Source organism: Sinocyclocheilus rhinocerous, unplaced genomic scaffold (assembly GCF_001515625.1).
Source record: "Sinocyclocheilus rhinocerous isolate Xijiao unplaced genomic scaffold, SAMN03320098_v1.1 scaffold1319, whole genome shotgun sequence".
NCBI classification, from domain to species: Eukaryota; Metazoa; Chordata; class Actinopteri; order Cypriniformes; family Cyprinidae; genus Sinocyclocheilus; species Sinocyclocheilus rhinocerous.
The window spans coordinates 698,225-720,604 of NW_015650691.1; the positions used below are offsets into that span (position 1 = coordinate 698,225).

General features: G+C 36.2%; 2 protein-coding genes across 3 annotated transcripts in view; one reads left to right on the forward strand and one right to left on the reverse strand.

Moving 5' to 3' along the window:
* The window catches only part of lhfpl7 (LHFPL tetraspan subfamily member 7), a 160,224-nt gene extending 141,176 nt beyond the window's left edge, over window positions 1-19,048 (forward strand). The window contains exon 3 of the mRNA XM_016517308.1: window positions 18,786-19,048. Coding sequence (XP_016372794.1) covers window positions 18,786-19,012 — 227 coding nt within the window. The 3' untranslated portion in view covers window positions 19,013-19,048. The remainder of the gene's footprint in view (window positions 1-18,785) is intronic.
* A 2,408-nt stretch (window positions 19,049-21,456) lies between these two features.
* Window positions 21,457-22,380, reverse strand: part of spata22 (spermatogenesis associated 22) — a 7,535-nt gene continuing 6,611 nt past the window's right edge. For both annotated transcript variants that reach the window (XM_016517279.1, XM_016517278.1), the window contains exon 8: window positions 21,457-21,796. In XM_016517279.1, the coding sequence (XP_016372765.1) occupies window positions 21,605-21,796 (192 nt within the window). In that variant the 3' untranslated portion in view covers window positions 21,457-21,604. The remainder of the gene's footprint in view (window positions 21,797-22,380) is intronic.

Below are 22,380 nucleotides of genomic sequence, written 5' to 3' on the forward strand. Positions count from 1 at the left end.
CCTAAGGAAAAACCTTTTGGAGTTGAAGAATGAGCAACTGTTGAATGTTACATGTTACAGTCTATTGCTGATCTTTTCAGAAGTTTTCAAATCAGAGCATATAAATAAGTTATTTCTTTGTTTCTTTGCTCAGCTTGACAGTGGTGGTCACTACAGAGTGTGTGTGTGTGTGTGTGTGTGTGTGTGTGTGTGTGTGATGTGTTCGGTGAGCTGTGTTGATTAGATAGCACAGTGTCTGAACAGTTAAACTGCCCAAGCAGAGGATCAGCACTGAACTGAATCACTCACTGTGTTCTGGTCCTGGATGTGTTTGGTGTGCAGTGATGGCTGAGTGAGTCTGTTGCTTTTTTTTCTTTTCCAACACACAGTGTGGTCTAAATGCCTGACACTACTAGTGAAAATTCTTCCTTTTAGCATGTTTTAATGAAAATGTTTTTTTTTATTACAAATAGTACTATTATTTAATATATAATTCATTACATTATTTATAATTTAATTATATATTATTATGAACCTAAAAGTATACTAATGAATTATAAACTATTAAAAAAAATTATAAATCATAATTTTTTTATTTTAAATAATATAAAAACATATGAAATATAAAAAGTGTCAGATAGCATTAAGAAAATGTTTCTTGTGTTGAATTTAAGGCTGTCTAAGCAATAATAATGCATTAACACAACACCATTAAAGGTACACTGAAGTGGCTTGAAACACGCCGCGTTATTCTGTGTGTTGACGTAATTTCAGTTTAAACAGGAAGACAGGGCAGTACATATCAAGCAGCCCCACCCCCTTTTTTAATAAGCCAATGGCGTTTTGTTTATATCACATCTTAGGCCAGAGCCATTGAGCTCGGTAAAGCTGCATTTGACAGATTATGACAGCCACAGTCTAAAAGATTTGCCCTTTAGATTCAATATGAAACTGTTACTAAAGCAAAACAGTAATTATAGTGATGCTGAGGATGTGTAGTTTGTAAAGAGTGTAATATATAGTGAGTGGCACCGGTGTTATCTCTTCTACTCGTCAATACAAAGTATGTCTAACAGTTTCTCCTCCTGATCTCATCCATATCGCTATAAAATGTAGCATTCTGCGTAGAATTCAAAAGCGTCCGATACGTTTTATGGTTTGTGCCGACTCGCGCATATGATCCGCTCTGTGCTAGCGTGTCTCTGGACTGCAGCACTTCGCGTGACACAATGCGATACCAGACTTCATTCGTCCCAATGGAAAGCGTAATTACACTTAATCGTTCCCTATCCCCCAGTGCAGAGGTCCCCAACCACCGGGTCGTGACCCACTACCGGGCCGTGGAAGAATTGCTACCAGGTCGCAAGAACGTTCTGGGAAAATGTGTAGCCTATAGATATGAATATGATCATATTACACTCTGTTTTGCGTGTTAATGATTGTTCTAATTATTCTGTACACACACACACCAAACGTAGGCGGTCCGTGGTGTAAAAAAGGCCAATCACCAAACAGAAAATACTAATTCTGTATTTATAGTGATCCACTTTCATACAAGTTATAGCACAAAATAAACATGAATGAACATCAGAAGGTATTTTGAAAGATACGGTACTACTTACCGACTGTGACAATTATTTCTGAAAATAAATAGCATATAATATAATAGTGGTGTTGTTTATTTTAATCTCTAATGTAACAAATGAGAGGGTTCCCAGTGTGGATTACAGCATTAGTTGGGAGAGATTTTTTACCTTAAGAAAACCAAACTATCGGTATCGGTAGATATCATTCTGAGTTATCGTATCGGTTGAGAAATTTCTCTAGTATTTCTTAATTTTTTTTAAAACATCTTTTAATTTTTAACTAATTAAAGGTCATTTTTAACAAATATCATGAAAGTCACACCACATGATATTTTACATCCTGACATCCTCTGAAGATCCTCATCACTGTCCGTCAAGTTTCTTAAAATATCAGATAATTTGACCTTTTTATGACATGGCATGGTTAGTTCAGTATCATGGTGTGTCACTGCCCCCAAAATAAATGATATTTATTAACTAATTATTCCTATATGCAATAATTCAAATCCATTGTATTTGAATGAATGAATGAATACCTGTAAAAATATGTAAAAGTTGTTTAGGAAAAAAATCAAGATGTGTACACTCATATGTATTCAGAAAATCTACTTTTTACTAATGATATTTTTGAGTCATTAAATGTAAGGTTTTCTTGTAAATGATAATAGAATTTCTCAAAAACCAACATGAATACAAAGATTTTGGCATGTGTTTTACACTAGATTTTAGAAGATATTTCCTTGTCTTTATCATAGACACTTTTATTTGTCATTGACCCACATGCAAAATTCAGATGTTGACTTCACATGAACCACTACAACATATCATACACACACACACACACACACACACACACACACACACACACATTCTTTTAGCTCACACACTTCATATCTATCAGATAGGACTTCTCATCCTCCTGTCTGGCTCTTCTTTACCTCCCGCGTGTCTCTCTCATTCGGGCAGCTGTCAACCCTGTTGGCCCCCTGCTGGTCCTAAAGCGGGAAATGGGAATAGTTTTTATCTCATCTTAATTCCAGCGGGGCCACAGACATGACAGACCCCAGCTTTATCACCGCGGCTCTGCACGAACTCCGTCTACTCCTGAAGGAATTCATTACCATTCAAACCATCTCACACACACACATAGCTATATATGTGTGTATAAGAATATATATGTATAACAGACATGGCCATGAGATTGAGTCTGGACTGAGATTGAGAAATATCTATGCAGGCACACCTCTGCAAAAATCAGGACAGCCTGACATATATTCATAGATATGCATTAAAAACTAAGGATGTATATCAACACACACACACACACACATATGCACTCACACACTCTCAGACAGATTAATGGTAGCTCAGTGCTCAGGTGTGTGTGCACCACTACTATATAACACACACACACACACACACACACACACACACACACACACATTCTTTTAGCTCACACACTTCATATCTATCAGATAGGACTTCTCATCCTCCTGTCTGGCTCTTCTTTACCTCCCGCGTGTCTCTCTCATTCGGGCAGCTGTCAACCCTGTTGGCCCCCTGCTGGTCCTAAAGCGGGAAATGGGAATAGTTTTTATCTCATCTTAATTCCAGCGGGGCCACAGACATGACAGACCCCAGCTTTATCACCGCGGCTCTGCACGAACTCCGTCTACTCCTGAAGGAATTCATTACCATTCAAACCATCTCACACACACACATAGCTATATATGTGTGTATAAGAATATATATGTATAACAGACATGGCCATGAGATTGAGTCTGGACTGAGATTGAGAAATATCTATGCAGGCACACCTCTGCAAAAATCAGGACAGCCTGACATATATTCATAGATATGCATTAAAAACTAAGGATGTATATCAACACACACACACACACACATATGCACTCACACACTCTCAGACAGATTAATGGTAGCTCAGTGCTCAGGTGTGTGTCCTTTGTCTTTCTGACAGACTATATTCTCTTGAGACGAACCAGCTACACCCAAACACACACACACTGAACGGCGTTCAGATACTAGGTTAAGCAGGGCTTCACTGAGAGACTTGCTTGAGCTGAGTTAGTTAGTCATCTTAAAGCATGTGTTCATTCTCAGACAGACAGGTCTGGCTGTAGCTCTAATTCAATCATCACACCTGAGTGAATCCTCTTGTATTTACTGTAGTGTGTCCACCTGCATGAGCAACAGAGCATGACACACACGCACACACAAACACACAGTCTGCCTCATTGTTTGGAAATCGATGTTCTGTTCACAGGTGATGAGGTCGCAGAAGTGTAACAAGTCTTTTCAAAAGCTTTTAGAATTTAGTTGAGACTTTGTAGACTTGCGTTTAAGCTTAAGAAATTATGAAAGCATGTTCAGTTCACATTTCATGCCTAAATTAAAATAGAGAAATTATATTTTGTTTAAAGAAAATTGTATTTTTTATTTTATTTTATCACTTATTGCATAAATTCATTTTAAAATAACTAACATAATTTTTTTTATTTTTCTTTAATTTTTTTACTTATTAAACAAGTTATTTTTTGTTTTGTTTTGTGTTCTTGTGAGATGTTCTTGGCATATAGGGGAAGTCGTGGCCTAATGGTTAGAGAGTCGGACTCATAACCCAAAGGTTGTGGGTTCGAGTCTCGTGCCGGCAGGGATTGTAGGTGGGGGGAGTGAATGTACAGCACTCTCTCCCACCTTCAATACCACGACTGAGGTGCCCTTGAGCAAGGCACCGAACCCCAACTGCTCCCCGGGCGCCGCAGCATAAATGGCTGCCCACTGCTCCGGGTGTGTGTTCACGGTGTGTGTGTGTTCACTGCTGTGTGTGTGCACTTTGGATGGGTAAATGCAGAGCACTAATTCCGAGTATGGGTCACCATACTTGGCCACATGTCACGTCACTTTCACTTTCACATATTCCATTTAAATTTACCCCCACCCTATTTCACATTACTGTAATCTTATTGGGATTTTTTATTTTATTTTATTTTATTTTTCTAATAAAACCCAGACATGTTCTTGACAAAATTCATCCTTTACAATCAAGGGCTTCTACAGGTCCTACGGAGTATATAGATTTAAAGATGAGCACTTCGTTTCGCATGTAAATTGGCTGTATGTGTTACGATGTGAATGGATACCTGGACGTGAAAGCAATTAGGAAGATAGATGGCCTATGACATAAAGACAAATGCCTAGTGCCCGAATAGACCTTAAACTGAATTATCAATGCATAGAGTCCTCAGTCTTATTCAGATGACTGGTTAACCGCTTACATTGATGCATATGACCAGTTTATACAGGCTCCACAAATCACACATGAAACATGCATGAATAGATACAGTACCTCATGAATGCACCTGATACATTTTTAATGGCAGTGTACACATACTAGGATCATGTGCGTTTAATCATTTTGTGTTGTAGCATATAGATTTAGTATATGTGTATTGGAGAATTTATAGTTTAGCAAGTAAGGTAGTCTGCCTGCCAACAGCTCAGTTATATTACTGTATACTGTAAAATAGTAACCCTTATGAAAATTACCCATGGTAGACATCATTTCCACCAAAAGTGGAATAGCGCTGTAGTTACTATAGACTTACAATATAAAATGAATAGAAATATTTATAAATAAATATAATTTTTACGTAATTTTACCCCATTATTTAAAAGAAATATTTTTAAAAAATAAAAAAAAATTATCTTGCACCCAAACGTGCACATGTTTAGACTACTGAAGATCTGTTTTCACTTTATATTCTGCTTGTATTGAGCATTTTAAAGAAGCATTCTCTTGCTGATAGCTTTTTGTCAAGTGTTTCGCTTGATTCCCTTATTATTCCTGTTATCATTTGTCTTTAGCACTCAGGCACTGAGTATTTCACTTCCACTCTCTTCTTTCTCTTTCATTGAGCTTTTATAGCTTTTCGTGTGTTGTGTAGTTGTTCCCTGTCGCTGTCTCTCTGAGATGACCCTCCTAACGAATGAGTCTGACAGACAGTAAACACTTCAGATGTAATTATGATTGGAGTGAGTGCAGAAAATCAGATTCCACTCGCTGGAATTTGACAAATGCAGTGATTACAAACGGCCGCTCACTTTCCACAGACTTCCAGCTCTCTGCTTTATACAGAATAATGCATGTGCCATGATTAGATTTACTGTACTTCAGTGTCTGTTTTAAATAGAAACCGCCAATATTTTATTTCCTCAGCTTTTTTATATGGAAAAAGTGTGCTGTTTTTAATCATATTCAACCACACACACACAGAGACAGAGCTCTGAATTTCAGCCAAGTCTGTAATGTAATGTAATATTGGACATTTGAAGGTGCTCCTCTTCCCGTCTCTTTCTCAGACTGATTGAGCGACAGGCGGAGAGAGAGAGAGTGAAGGGGAGCAGAGGGTCAGCTGGCCGCCTGCACAGGGAAATGGAAATAGCTCCTGGTCCACCTCCAATGAATAGCAATTTCCAAGAGATGTGTGCTTTCCCTCCGCCACATCTCCTCCTCTCATTATTGAGACTTACACTTGGAAATGACTTACAGGATGATGAAAGTGTTTGTGTGAGACCACTAGTAAAATTTTGCATTTTACTTTTATTTTTTTGCAAAATTTTGCAAGTTGATTCCCCTGAAAACGTAAACACTGTGGCTCTATGTTGCTATCAAAACATTGCTTTGTTTGTTAGCATACCGACCCCAACAGTAAGATAGGCTCAACCAATGGCATGAAGTTGGGGCGAGACTGTCTGTTTTTTCTGACCAATGGCAGACTGGGGGAGTGTTCAGGAAACCTCTTCGAAAACAGTCAATATTTCTAATTCTGTTTACAGAAACAGTGCAGCATCTTAACATTTACTTAAAGAATATACACTTTATTTTGATAGTCCACTTTAGACATTCTACTAACTATAAGTAACTTTGCAACTACATGTCAACTAATTATCATTAATTTGCAACCACATGTCTACTAACTCTCAGAGTAGACTGTTAGGTTAGGTTTAGGTTTAGTAGATTAAGTTGACATATACTTGCAAAGTATCTTATAGTCAATATGTTGTATGTTGTGAACCCATCAAAATAAGGTGTTAGAAGATATTAAGCAGACAGTCTACTAATACTCTAATGACTGCTAGTTGACATGTAGTTGCAAAGTTACTTACTGTTAGTAGAATGTCTAAAGTGGACTATCAAAATAAAGTGTTGCCTAAAGGAATAATTCACCCTCAGGCCATCCAAGAATTTTTTTTTTCTTTTCATCAGAACAGATTTAGAAAAAATTAGCTCAAAACTTGCTCACCAATGGATCCTCTGCATTATGGATTATGGACTAAGGCTATTTTGGCTTGAAGTGACGATTTAAAGTTGGCTTTTCACTTCACAAGACATTAATAGATGGACTGGAGTCTACTTGTGGACTATTGTGATGCTTCTATCAGCTGTTTGGACTCTCATTCTGACGGCACCCATTCACTGCAGAGGATCCATTGGTGAGCAAGTGATGTAATGCTAAATTTCTCCAAATCTGTTCAGATGAAGAAACAAACTCATCTACATGTTGGATATGATCAATATGGATCACATCATGTGTTTAGGGAGGTTTATATGAAACATACTTTCATATATTTGTGTTTACAAATGCTACTTATTTAAGTACTTATTTATCTGTTCTGAGTTGCTGCAGAAGCTTCTGATCAACAGTAAGAGATCAAAAGAAGCATTGAAAATGATTGTAAATGGAGTGGTAGAGGTTGAGCACCTGTCCTTTTGTGTTCTTTTTTCCATTTTGCATCAATAAAAGAGAGCGAAAGAGAGATACAACAAAGAGCTTAAGCAAAAAAGGCAAAAACAAAAGCAAGAACAGCTTTTGAAAAAGTCGTTTTGATATATTGCAGCGTCATGGAGGCGTAATTAAACAATATTTCTGGACTTTAGTGGAGCCCCTCAGCATATGCGGCATGTCACCTCGCTTCATCATTGACAAGCACACAAGCCTCAGCAAATAAACCAGAGCAGGGCCGGCAAATAAGGATTTATTAGACTTTTATATATTTATACCTTTCTCGTACTTTTATTCCAACCCTTTAAATATATTTACATGGAAAACAAAAACTATATATATAAGACTATATCTTTTGCATGGGATGTTTTTGCATGAGATAACAACAGAGCAAATACTGGGCATTAATTGTTGGTTTTCAGTTGTTAACCTTGTTAGTGTATTATATTGGCCATTATAGCAGAGCCATGCAAGTTTTGAGATAGTAGCCTGGAATATTTGCTAAATCTGCAGGACAGATACTGTAAGTGCAAACACCACCCTGAGGAAGAGAACAACAGACAGCTGATGACTATGAGGGTGATGGCTCTCATATTACACACACTCACGGGGAGACCCATTTCCCTCATGTCTATTCAGTGTGTGTGTATATGTAAATGCGTGTGTGTGTGGGTGCCTGCTGGCCTCAATGCAGGTTCATAGTGCAGAACAGATAAGCACAGCAACATTTATCCTTGTATTTAGACTGTCTTTTCCTCTTTTTTTCCTCTCCCTGTCTATATCTGTTGTGTGTTAGGGCTGCACGATTAATCGAATGCGATTGTCATGCGCATTTTGTTAAAAAAGCCGGTTCTGTAATCAGCAGTAAATCATCATCACGTGCTTTCAGATGGAGCAGAATTTACTACACAGAGCCGTAGTTCACTGACAAGTTACGCAAAAAAATCGCAGACGATTTTATTGCGCGATTATGAAATCGAAGAAATCGTTCGCGATAATGACAGCTGTATGCATAACTTCTCAGTGAACTACGGCTCTGTGAAGTAAATGCTGCTCCATCTGAAAGCATGTGAAAATACCGCGATCTCGATTCCATTTCGATTTATTGTGCAGCCCTAGTGTGCATATGTGGCTTAGATGTAGTTTGCAAAGACGAAATTCCCACTAACTGTGAACTAAATCAGACAAAAACTTCCATGGGTGTTCAGAAATTCTCAATTGGAAAATCAATTAATTAAATGAAATTAAAATTAATTATTATTTCTGTAAATAGTATATTATTTTTTTAAAGACATTCATACTTTTATTCAGAAAGGATGGATTTTAACAAGCTGTTCTTTTGAACTTTCTGTTAATCAGAATCTTGACAAAAATGTGTTACGAATTTCCTACAAAATATTTGTTTATTTAAATTGTTATTTTTTAAAAGTTATTTTAAATAATAGTATTTCACAATATATTGTAATATTATAATAATACTTCACTTTTTTCTGTATTCTTATATTATATTATATTATAATATAATATAATATATTATATTATATTATATAAGAGCATGTATAAAAACATTAGAAGTGCCCATTTAGAAGGAAGAAAGGAAGAAAGAAAGAAAGAAAGAAAGAAAGAGGGAAAATGTGTTTGTAGAATAGTGAATAGTGGTACCAGTAATCATGCAGAGATAGTGATCTCTAGCTGAATAAGCTTGTTAGGACAAGCTAGACAGACATTGTGAGCATCTTTCTCTCTTACTTCCTTCAAAAGTAACTCAATCCAGTCCTGTGCTCCTCCCAAAACTAACCAAATCACAACATCCCACTCCTGCTGTTAATTCATTTTGACCAGAGACAGCAGTTGTGTGGTTTGAAGGAGCAGACATGTGCAGCGATGCAGAGCAGCTGTAATGAAGCCATCATGCAGGGACTGAGAGGACTCCTGGATGGCCTGACTCATTCACTGCTGTCTAATTAACTCTAAATGCATTAGGGAGCAGTTAGACTGCCTGCCAACAGCTCAGAGACAGGCCTCTAAATCAGCCCGCTGTTGGATATAGTGCAGAGTCACCAAGAGAATTATGGGTAATAAAGTTTTGCTAACCATTTATTTGTCTGGTCATGAGTTGTAGCTGTTCGTGAATGCATAAGATGACAGTAGAGATTCATTTGGAAAGGCCTGATACTAATCCACACACCTGTGAAGAATATTAACACGCTTTAATGTTTCAGCAAACAGCTCTGATAAGAGAGCTGCACTTCACACTTTTTTGGAAAAGTCATTGATTTTATTAACAGTTCAAGTAAAATATAGTAACCAATTTGTACCTCAAAATCAGGTAATGTATTAATTAATAATTTTGCTCTTCACACCTCAGAGAGACTTTTTCAAATTTATGTGAAATAAATTAACAATTGTGAAAAACTGTATAGTCACAAGAAGGCATCAAGGCATATCTGAATCCAATGTTAGCTTTACTTCCTGTTTCCTGATGTACCTTCATCGAATTGATTTTTGAAGGCAGCGTAGGTGTATCCTTTGCTGCTTTTGATATCCCACAATCCTGTGCGTTCAATTGTGACAGTTAAGCTAAAAAAATTAAAATGGCGTCTGAAAGTTGGGGCTGGTAGTCAGTTTGTGTGTAAATGTAGGTTTTTGCCTCACTTCCACTTTTGATGTCTAGCAGGAAATTAGTATTGTAGTAATTCAATATTTGCTTAGTTATCAGCAAAGCGCTCTCTGTTTTGTTGTAGATCATTATTCTGTTATGCAGCTTCAAAAGTCTATTGAAATGAGGTACCTTCATGCACAATCGCTGCCTGCAAACTCATTGCCTGCTGCCTAAGCTTTCAGACACAGCCATAGTCACAATTGTGAGATGCAAAGTTGCAATTAAAAGGAATACTTATTGTAATTAAATAACATTTCCCATTTTTTTTTTACAATGCCCATGAATGAATTACACACTGAGAGCTGAAAAAAAACTTAGCTGTTTACAGTAAAAAATGTGATAAATTTGCATCAAATGAAACCGCTCATTTGCATGTGAAAATATGAATTAGAGCCGTTTACTGGAGAAATTTTTTTTTATCTAAAATGTAAAATGGTTTTCTAAATTAACTGTTTTTATTGAAGTCAAACATATACAATACAAATGTTAAAGTACCTAAATTACGTAAAGTACTTAAATCAAGTACCAAAAAACAAACAAAAAAACTATTTTTTAGTTTCAGAATAAAGGTACAAAGGTAGAAAACAATGAGGTAGAAATAGCACTTTAAGATGACACTTTTCACAATCTAGTTCTCAACCTTTCTGACTCCATGGCCTCCATTGTCCATAAATACACTGTATTTGAAAGCACCACAACTTTTCCAGTTTTTTGTGATTTACTGAATGAGATTTAAAAAAAAATGTACTCAAAGTTTCTACTCGATAAAATATATTAATTCTAGAAATGCCCATGGACTTTTTAAAGTTTAATACAGTTTTTTGAGTTTAATACAACTTTGTTGTATTGTTATTTTCCAGATCTAGAAATCACTCTTAAAATTAGGCTTCAAGACTGTAGGAGCCCTGGTTTTTCACAGGAAAAAAAAACTTTTGTTGAGAGAAGAAACTATTTTCATGGGTAATTTGAAATAAGAAATATTGTAATTTTGATTTGGTTCATTTTATTTTAATGCTTGTTTTGTCTTATTTTAAATAATTAAGTCATTTTGAGGCCCTCTTAAAAGTTTGCTGAGGACCCCTCTATATTTTATCTATATTTTTGTAACAGTACCTGTGATGCGTTGTTAATATAATTAATAATTGTGTTAACAATATATCATTGTACAACACTGTACTACACTTTTGTTTCTCTCTTAAAGCCTGAGATGAATTGTAATGCAAAGCATAGTGAGAGAGGAAACATGAAATGAGAAAGAGGGGGAATGGGTTCAGGAAATGGCATGAGCCAGACTCAAACTCGCACCTCAACAAGTCAGAGTGCTGCACTACCCTTCAGGCCTGCTCTCTGATGTACACTGCATAGCTTAACTGAATTTGCTCTTCATCTGAAGGCTTTACAGTTTGTGCTGTAATTTGTGAAGGATTCAGAGGCTCAAAGAGAGCACAGCGCTGGCCGCAGCGTTGCTCGATAATTAGGTATCATTAAAGTCTCAGTCACTACTCTAGAGCTGTATTTACAGAGACAGAGCTGAGGGTGTGAAGACAGCTTGCTTCTGCTCATCTGTTTACACTATATGAGTGTGTGTTTGTGTGTGTTTCAGAGAGTGAGCTTCAGAAGGAGTTTGCACTGTTTGTACAGCCTCATTACTCATGAGACTCTCAGATCATATGTGGTGAGAGAGTAAAGAGAAAGAGAGAAGTCTATAGTCTCAAGTGTAACTTGAAACTTAGAGCAAGTTTGAGTTGTTGTTTTATGGTCAGTGCAGGGTTTTCACATCTTTTCTATCAGCTGAACTCCTGTCACTAGGCCCACACAAAATCTGTGGCCAAAATACTTTGTGTTTATTCAATATTTAGGCTAATTTGATCATGTTTTCAGCTACCAAAAAGAGTTTAGTATTTAACACGATTTTAAAGGGGTCATACGATGTTGCTAAAAAGAACATTATTTTGTGTATTTGGTGTAATGAAATGTGTTTATGCGGTTTAAGGTTCAAAAAACACATTATTTTCCACATACTGTACATTATTGTTTCTCCACAAATCTTTTCCACAGATTTTCCCCTCAAAATAAATATATAAAAATATAAAATATAAATGAAGTTTTCAGGTTCCTTCTCGGCCTATCGCATAAATTATTTACTTAAAAGTTTGGAGAGAAAATAATGAACTGTAAAAAAAAAAAAAACATAAAACAAAAATATTACTAAATATCAATGATGTATATATATTACTGCTGTTGATCAGTTAAAAAAGTAATTAATTAAACTAATTTATGTAATTATAGATTAATACATTAATCACACACAAAACATAAAATTTGTAATCATAACTGAATCTCCAAATTTCTGTGGAAACAACATAAAGGCAGTATTTTAAATATTTGAAATGTTAAGTATATGGCGGCAATATCTGGGCATAAAATTAGTAATCATCATTCAACATTAGAGTTGAATTTAATTTAATTAATTGAATCATATATTTTAATGATAGCCAAAAGTATTTTTGAAAAATTAGCATAGCTTTCTCAGGAAGTGGAAAAAAGTGCTAAACAGACAACACCAAATATTAATCAGAAACCTTTTTTCCAGCTCTATTAAATGTTTGTAGGAAATAGTACTTTCCAACAGCAACACCAATGGATGAAGTGCCTGACATCTCTCTGATTGGCTGATCATGCTGTCAACCAGATAATATCCACTTAAAGTATAATTACACATAAAATTCCGGTCACACTTTATTTTAACGTTCAATTCTCGCTATTAACAAACCATCAACTATGCCTCAATAAACTCCTAAATTGCTGCTTATTAATAGTTAGTAAGGTAGTTGTGAAGTTTAGGTATTGGGTAGGATTAGGGATGTAGAATATGGTCATGCACAATATGTGCTTTATAAGTACTATAAACAGCCAATATGTTAATAATAGGCATAAATAATGCTTTCAATGCATGTAATGAATTTTAAACCATCTTCAATTTTTGTGAACAAGCTTATGCATTTATTCTTTTTAAAGGGATAGTTCACCCAAAAATGAAAATTCTGTCATTAATTACTCACCCTCATGTCGTTTCAAACCCGTAAGACCTTCGTTCATCTTCGGAACACGAATTAAGATATTTTTGATGGAATCTGAGAGCTGTCTGACCCTGCATAGACAGCAACGCAACTGAAATGTTCCCAAGTCCAGAAACGTAGCAAGGAGATCTGTAAAATAATCCATGTGACATCAGTGGTTCAACCGTAATTATACGAAGCTACGAGAATACTTTTTGTGCGCAAAAGAAAAAGAAAGAACGACTTTATTCAACAATTCGTCTCCTCCGCATTTATACGTTTCTGGACTTGGGAACATTTCAGTTGCGTTGCTGTCTATGCAGGGTCAGACAGCTCTCAGATTCCATCAAAAATATCTTAATTTGTGTTCCGAAGATGAACGAAGGTCTTACGGGTTTGAAACGACATGAGGGTGAGTAATTAATGACAGAATTTTCATTTTGGGTGAACTAACCCTTTAATTATCCATTATAATTTAATTCACAGTTAACATTTCCAATTCATCCTCAGTAGCAATTCAATCACGAACAAGGGGTCCGCACACTTATTGTGCAGTTCACCCTCGGTTATCACGTGTCTCCCATCGTCCCCAAAGAGATCTGTACAGGACTATCATTCAAAGTGATGGTGACACTGACCTCATCACGTCCAATGAACATGTCATAATGAATGGCTGCGCTGGAAACGCTCTGCTGTAGTCTGGGTGAGCAGATTCAGAATCAAGCCCCGTGAGACGTTCGCCACGAGAGGGGCAGGGTAGAATGTTATTACACTATTCACTGAATCTCTTCATCAAATCATTTGTCACCAAAGCACATATTGCCAGTGGATTACAGCAGCGGCCACAGGTCGCGTGAATGTGTGGTTAGTCAACCCTGCCAAGCAAGAAATGTGCTTCTCAGTATTACTTTAAGATTGAGGATGGGAATAGGACAGATAACATATGCCATATAACCTCTCCACACCGAACACAGCGCTCACATAGATTACGAAAATTTTTAAATTAGAGAGACTATAGAATATAGTTGCATGATATATCCAGCTTTGAAGGTTGGAGGAGGACTGATGTTGACTGCATAACCAATGTCATGTGTCTGTGGCTACAACACTTGTGCTTGCAAAAATCAATTGCTGGACTGAGATTAAAGGGATAGATCACCCAAAAATGAAAATTCTGTCATGATGTACTCGCTTTCATGCTATTCCAACCTGTTTGCTGATTTTTGGCTGTGTTCACGCAGCAGCAGTCAATGTGTTAAGACTTGTTTATGAATGTCGCCATGTTTGATATGAATTCAGTCACTGTGTCTATGGTTACATCAGGTGATAGTCACAAATAGAATACAGGCTTGACTTTGGTTACTCGTTCATTCAAACCAGTATTGTAAGCTGCTGTGTGAACAGGACATTTTGAGACTCACCTTTTAAGTAATTGACCGAATTTGCCATTTTGTCCGACAAACAAACCAGACAGGAGAGTAGATTAACGTCGTGTTGTGTATTGACGTCTTTCCGCGGTTGAAACAACATGCCTTCTGATGTTCATTCATATTTATTTTGTGCTATAACTAGTAAAGAGGAAGAGCTGATCGGTTTACAGTTCCAAAAACTGAGTGTGAACGTAGCCAAAAGGGACTTTCCTGCACATTCCCCTCCATTCTGCACATTCAAACTGCTGTGTCCACATTTGGTTACAACACATGCAAGAACTAGTGACATTTGTTGTGCAGTTTTTTGAATCTGAATGTTGACACAAATGAGATTCTGAGATGATTTCAGAGCTTTGGTGGAGAGGAAACATTATTAGTGAATTATGACTAAATTTCAGTCTGTTCCTCACACAAAGTTAACATACAAATCGTCATTACAAGTAATCTGCAGGTTGATCGGACGATTAAAAAAATGACAAAAAGAACCAAAATTGGTCATTAATTGACCATTTCATCAACTCATTATTTATCAGTGCATGTTTGATGTCAAATTTAATTGAATGATATTTTTTTTTAAATATAGTATTACCACAAAATATAAAAATTGTAAATACGAAAACAAAACAATGTGTGTATAAGTCTGTGGCAACTGTAACATTCTACACTTGGCCCATAAACTTCCACTCGAAGTGTATTTCAATCAGCATGTTTTTACATTTACATTTATTTATTCATTTAGCAAAGGCTTTTATCCAATGCGACTTATAAATGAGAAATACAAGCGATTCATTATAAAGAGGCAAATAAACATGAGAAGTGCTCATAATACAATGTTTCAGTACAAGCAAGAACAGCGAGGAATTAAGGAAATGTGAAAAAAGTAGGATGCAGTTATGTGCTCTCGAAAGAAATGAGTTTTGAATATTGTCAGGGATTCGGCATTCTGGATGGGGTTAGGAAGATCATTCCACCAGCAAGGAACAGTGAACGAAAACGTTATGAAAAGTGATTTTGTGCCTCCCTATGATGGTACCACAAGGCGTACCGATCTCAGGCTTCTGGAAGAGATGTAGACTCATAAGAACGAGTGGAAGTATTTCTTGATTAATTTTACAAGCTGATAGATTAGTTAAAGTCACCATGAAATTGCCAAATCAACTGTAATGATCTAATTAATTGGGGATGGATAATTAAGTCCCACCCTACATTTTTCTTGGTCAAGAAGCAGTTTCACTTCAATTTATGTCACGATAAGGAAAAAAAGATTGCAACTTCCCTTTCATGCTGACTTTAAATTATTTACTATGGTAGCTGACAATATGCCTTAGATTATATGTAATATTTCTTTAAAGTAGGTCTTTGGTGTTGGAGTATGTCCTTTTTAAAGCAAACGGAGTCTTTTAGCTTTATGTACTCGTTGACCCTGAATCTAAATTTAGCCACTTTTAAGTGGCTATACGTTATATGTCATTTGTGAATCAAAGCCACATGTGAAAACAAATGACCGAAATACCATCAAGTCCACTTTGTAACACTGCAATTTGAGAATCAGGTTGATGTGGACTTTCAAGTGTCACACAGCAGTGAGCCATTCCTTACTCACACACACACAGGCTCAAGACTTTATCTGATTCAGACTGCAATTGGCCCTGAGCTTTGCGAGCCTCTGCAGTGAAGCCCTTGTTGATTTGACCCGCTTTAATTAAACTCCATACAGTTGTGCTATCTGTGCGTGTGTTTTCATTGAAGATTGCCTTCGAAATTAAATTTTATTGAATAGCTTGTTGAGTCTCATTGAATGCCCTGTCATCTGAGTGTAAACATCCACTGATAGCGGTTATTTCCCTCTGCCGGAGCAGCCGCGTTTGACTGCGTCTTTGTGCGGATACAGTCAAAGATAGAGAAGGACATTATGATGTCATTAGCAGAGCAGCTTTGAGATGTCAGGCCTCCGCTGATAAACACAGGCCAATGTAGAGCACAGCTGGATCTGAGGCCATTAAACTCAAGGAGAAGCACTGTTCTTAGTGTGGTAGCAGAGATGAGAGGGGCTTCTGGGTCGTTTAGTGTGGAGAAGCTGAAGAAGGATAATAAATAGATGAATTAAGATGTTCTGCGCCCCTGGGTGAAAAAAGCCATTAACCCGTTGTGCAGAATTTCGGTAGTACCGGGGGTTTCCTTGTGATATTTGCAATGATTAAACTAATCTTGGATGCTGATTGGTCAAAACCATCATGCTAAAATACTCTATATAGAAACCCTGTTCACCACACCACTGCACCGCACCAGTTGAACAACATGCTGTTATCTTTTATAATATTTAAAAATACACTGCCATTCAAATGTTTGGGATTGGTATGATTTTGTGAAATTTTTGAAGAAAGCCTCTATCACCAAGACTGCATTTATTTGATCAAAAATACAGTAAAACCAGTAATATTGTGGAATATTATAACAGTGTAAAATATCTGTTTTCTATATTAATGTATTTTAACGTAATCTATTCATGTGATCTGAAATCACTCTAATATGCTGATTTGGTCCTCAAAAACATTTTCATCAATGTTGAAAACAGCTTCATATTTTCATGGAAACTGTCATCATTTTTTCAGCATTCTTTGATTAATAGAAAGTTAAAAAGAATAGAATTTATTTTTGAAATAGAAATCTTTTGTGACCTTATACTGTGACTTTTGGTCGATTTAGTGCATCCTCACTGAATAAAAGTATTAATTAAAAATAAAAAAAACTTTTGAATGGTAGTGTATGTGTATATTATTTTATAACATTTTAATGTGTTTCCTCGCTATGTTTACTATGTAGTATTTAAATAGTCATTAACCTTTTAACAGTTTATAATAGTTAGGCTTTGTTTTTATTGTTGTGACCATAATTCAATCAAATTAAAGATGCATATACTCTGCCAGCATAGTAATGGATCCTGATTCAATAGATATTTGACAGCAAATGATTTTAACACAGCTGTTCTGCCATGGGCAGTGAGCACTGATACTGTCTGAGAAAATGGATCGCCCAGAAACTCTCCTAATGGCTTTCCTCAGTCACAGTACACCCCCACATTCAGGGACTGTCAGTCATCATGCAATGAATTTTGATTTCAGACATACATGGGCTGATGGTTTTGTGTATATTTGATATTTCCATGGCAAGATTGGAAACAGTATTGAGGGCCTTTCTTCCATTAATGCTCAGTTCAGCAGAGACACAGCTCTCTACTGTCACCCTGAGCATTGTTGTTGCTGCTACAAGTATTAGTCACTGATCAGAAGTAAGGAGGTATTGGACCCTTTGCACATTTCTGGGGTTCTAAGAAGCAGAAGTCATAGGTGGCTGAACTATAGTGGTGAATAGAAACAACCATAAATATCATTTTTGTTTTCCCAGCTGCTCAAAAAGCTAAGGATAAAAACAATAATGTTTCTATGACTTTACAAAAAAAAGGAAATTAATTGAGTGATAGACTACGGTGGTCAGAAGAGAGAAAGATGTTAAAATTGCTGTCGCTCTCTCAGCCATTGTATTAAAAAATGAAAATATAAAAAAAACTTTACTATAAATGTTACTAACTGTTGAAAAGTGTAATCAGAGTCTGTGAAAAGGGTCTATTATGGGCAAAAATTATCAATTTGGTTGGATTGAACAACCAAACTTTAAAAAACAGAATTTAATCTCTCATTTTTATAAAAGGTGTAACTTATATAATTTTAGAAATTGCTTCTTTAATAGTAATGCTGGTAAAACAGGTTTTTATTTGTTTTATTTAGCATTTTATGGGCCTTTTTAATTTTGAATGATTGATGTATGTTGAATTTATTGATTCATTTATTAATTTAATGTTTTATTTTAATAATTATTTATTTGCTTAAAATAAACAAGACAAAATTGTCTGATAATAACCAACCACTTAGTTGTTAATCATATTAAAACCACTTCTCACTTCACTTCTGTGGGGTCTACAGTATGTAATTTTGATGTGATTAATACATTTTTCATATTTAACCAGTTTATGCCTAATTCCCATATGCTCAAAATGTATGTTATGATACCATACAAATTGTATGTATTTTATGTGAACTTCAAAATGACAGTTTTGATTGAATTTTTTTAAACGCAAAGTACAATTCAAAGTTAACACGAAGTCGTTTTGTTATTGTCCCGTGTTAATATTTACACCTAAATGTCATTGTACTTCTCTCAAATGCACCCATATTTCATTTGCTTCCTCTCTTGTCTCTCCATTCTAGTGGTCATTATGGCATCTGGTTTACTGGTTTACCCCTTCGGTCTCAACTCCAGCCTGGTCAAGTCTTTCTGTGGAGACTCGGACATCTACTACGCCGGGGAGTGTCAGATAGGATGGGGCTATATGCTGGCTATCGTAGGTGTCATGCTCACCCTCTTCCTGCCCTTTTTCGCCAAGTACGCCCCCAAAGAGCAGCTGTCACCCACCCCACTGCCCACTCTTTTATAGAGCACTAAAGACCACCACCTACAATATTCAACCTACTCAGCCGTCATAAATAATTATTAAATGATCAAAGATTTGAGGTTGGACAGATTGCAAATTCTCAGCATCATTTGCCGTGGTTGGTAATATAATGATGTCATGAAGATGATGTTGCTCTGGAGCAGAACTCAAGACCCTTCATCCCTTCTATTCTCATTGTTTTTGTTTTTTAGTGTCTTCCTTAATTCGATACAGTCTTTTTTTTTTTCAGGTGAAAAATTCGTTTATATGGATTTTGCTCTTTCTTTCCCTTCTTTCTAATTTATTTTCAAGCTCTGTTCTTGATTGAAGACCTCTTAAGGACTAACTACTGAAAATATCAGACAATGGACCATGGGGCAAATTAGTATTTTTGAAATTTTGTTTGCAAGGATCAAAACCAAAAATAGCAAATTAAATGAAATTTGAGTTACAATTTCCAATATTTTACTAAGACTTGTCAGCATGCAATGAAAGGATAACAAAAACAAATGGTAGGCCCTTCTTAAATGGACTTCTTCTAAAGGATCCAACAGGTTTCAAGGAACCGTTTCATCGAGTTCATTGAGAGAAACTCAACTCAAACTCAATAAATCTGAGTCGGAAAGTTTCTAGCACCTGATATAGTACCTATTCAAGGACCAACACTGTGGCTTAAGTAAACTGAAACATTTTTATCCTCCATACGAGTTTTCATTTACGGGCATCTGTCTGAATTTTCTTCATTTTGTTTCTCATAACTGCGTGAGGGCCATTAAGGAACTGTATTGACAGTATGGACCAGGCCGTTGCTTCAGACTGCCATGGATGGACCACAAGCATGGACTTTTCTCAGCTGTATGTGAAAGTGAAATGATCCCACAAGTAAAACCATTAGTTTTCCCAAACTGAGTGAACAGGATTTGTTGTGAAGTCTCCTTTTGCGTTCTTTACTGTAACACCTACTAGTACTGAATTATTCAGGATTACACAAATCAGGAGCAAGGCTGTTCTTAGTTAAAGTTGGGCTTAGTTAACACTGAGACACTACGTTCTGGAAAATACCAACTTCTAACCAACTTGTGCCTTTTGACCATTGCTAAGACTTAAGTACCTTTCATCAGGTAATCTACTTCTAAAACATTTTGTAAATGCTTTCTTGATGGATTAACATTGTGTGATTATTTCTGTATGTCGCCATCTTTAATGATGATTAGTTTTAGCTGAACGTTTTTAATGTTGGCACCTCTTGCCAAGCTGATGGCCTGATTTGTTTTGAAGGGGTTGCAAAAAAGAACAAAACGATGAAAGCTAAATTAGCAAGTCACTGAACAAGACAGGACGCCCAATTCAGTCCTGATTTGTCATGACAGATTTATGTATTTCTTTGGGAAATTGGGAAATGGGCTGTAACGATCAAATTAAGCTAGTGTGCTTTTGCATTTACACTTGGCACAGCAATACGGTGAAGCTAAAGCTTCTACTTGGATCATTCCATATTGCACTTGGCTCACTTTTGCTGTTGTGTTGATCCATTTGTGTGTTATGTGTTCAGACTGGCTAAAACATTAGCACTCAACTGCCCTCTTGCATAGATTTAACACCAAATTCTATTATGATATAGATGTGCTGACAGTGAAACAAACCCATTCCCCCTGAAGATGTGTGTACTTGTAACTGTTAAGGGTAGCTGAGGCTCAGACTTTAAACTGGCGTGAGATGTCAAATATAACAGGCCCTTTAAATGTGTTTATGCAGGAGTACACTGGCATCCTCCGATTGCCTTGACGGTGATGGCAACTTGCATTCTTGAGTTCTTGTATGTAAAGTCTGACCACTGGTAGATCTTAGATCTTGTAGATTAGTGCTGTGGGTTTCCCACTGTGTTTTGGATGTAAATAATTCTGTAACATGGCATCCTGATGGTTGGTTCCCTTTTGAAAGATATATTTTGCGATGTTACCTCATCATTGTGTTTGTTTAACCTTTGAAAACGTTAACAAATTGCTGTTATGTGTTTCTTCTTTGTAATAAAGCATTTCATAAACTTAGCAGATTGATGTCTTTTGAATGAAGACACCAACAAATCTTTCAAAACAATATTTCCCAAGTTTGGGAATGAAGTACAAATAGTTTTTTTTAATGCAACAATTAACAATAATGTATAAATTAGAACTCAAATATGCACACAAATACAAAATAAATATATTATCACAAATTTAAATAAACTATGTATGCATGGGAACTAAATTTATATCCATTTAAATTATAACTCAAGATTATATATGCATATAAATTAGAAATCTAAAATATTTTGAATGAATTTTAAATTACATTTTAAATTTAATTCGAGATGATATATAAATTAGAAATATTTTAAATGCATATAAATTAAAATAAATCAAATATTATTAATGCATCTAATTTGCAAAGTGAATCAAAATCTCCAGATACAGATCACAGATTTAAAACGGTTTTACATTCACTGACCATTATAGGTCATTCTTTAACTACTTCACAACTAAACCAAAACCAACCCTAACCTCAGTATAAGTCTGAGCTAGTTTAATCTTTCTCCTGTTACTCACTCGATCCACATCACATTTCACTGAGAGCCAGCACCACATCCCTCATTTTTGCATCTGACACTCTCACAGCCTCCAGGGCATTCCTTTGCTCTGACAGTGAAGCAGCTCGGACTGACACACAAGTCATTGTGTCTTTTTGCCTGTCGTAGTTTCCAATGCAGCGATGCACCTGACCTCTGATCAGTCTGGGCAGTGTCTGATCCTGAAGAACAAATACACAATGACTTGAACATAAAGGTTTATGGTGTCTCTACCACTGCCAACATCACATAACAATGTGCAGTCATAATGGTCTATCTTATTTGAAAAATAGAAAAATGCGCAATGGAAAATAAGTGGGTGTCATAAACTAGAGAGAGCAGCTTGTTTCTTTAATTGTTTCTTCAGATCTGTATCTGTAATGTCATCTCTGATATAAACCAAATACTTCAATATAAAAAAATAAAAAAAACTTTAATATTTAAAAAAAACAAATATATACAGTGGGTACGGAAAGTATTCAGACCCCCTTAAATTTTTCACTCTTTGTTATATTGCAGCCATTTGCTAAAATCATTTAAGTAAATTTTTTTTCCTCATTAATGTACACACAGCACCTAGGCAAGGAGGTTCAGCCTGGTCCCCATCCTCTCCCGCATTTCGTCGTGCAAAATGGCCGGCTCTACTGTGTCGCGCAGCGAAGGGGGGAGGAAAAATTATTGCTGGTGGTGCCACGCACAAAAACGGAGACCGTGTTGGAGCTGGCCCACTCCCATCCCTTGGCAGGGCATCTAGGAGCCGGGAACA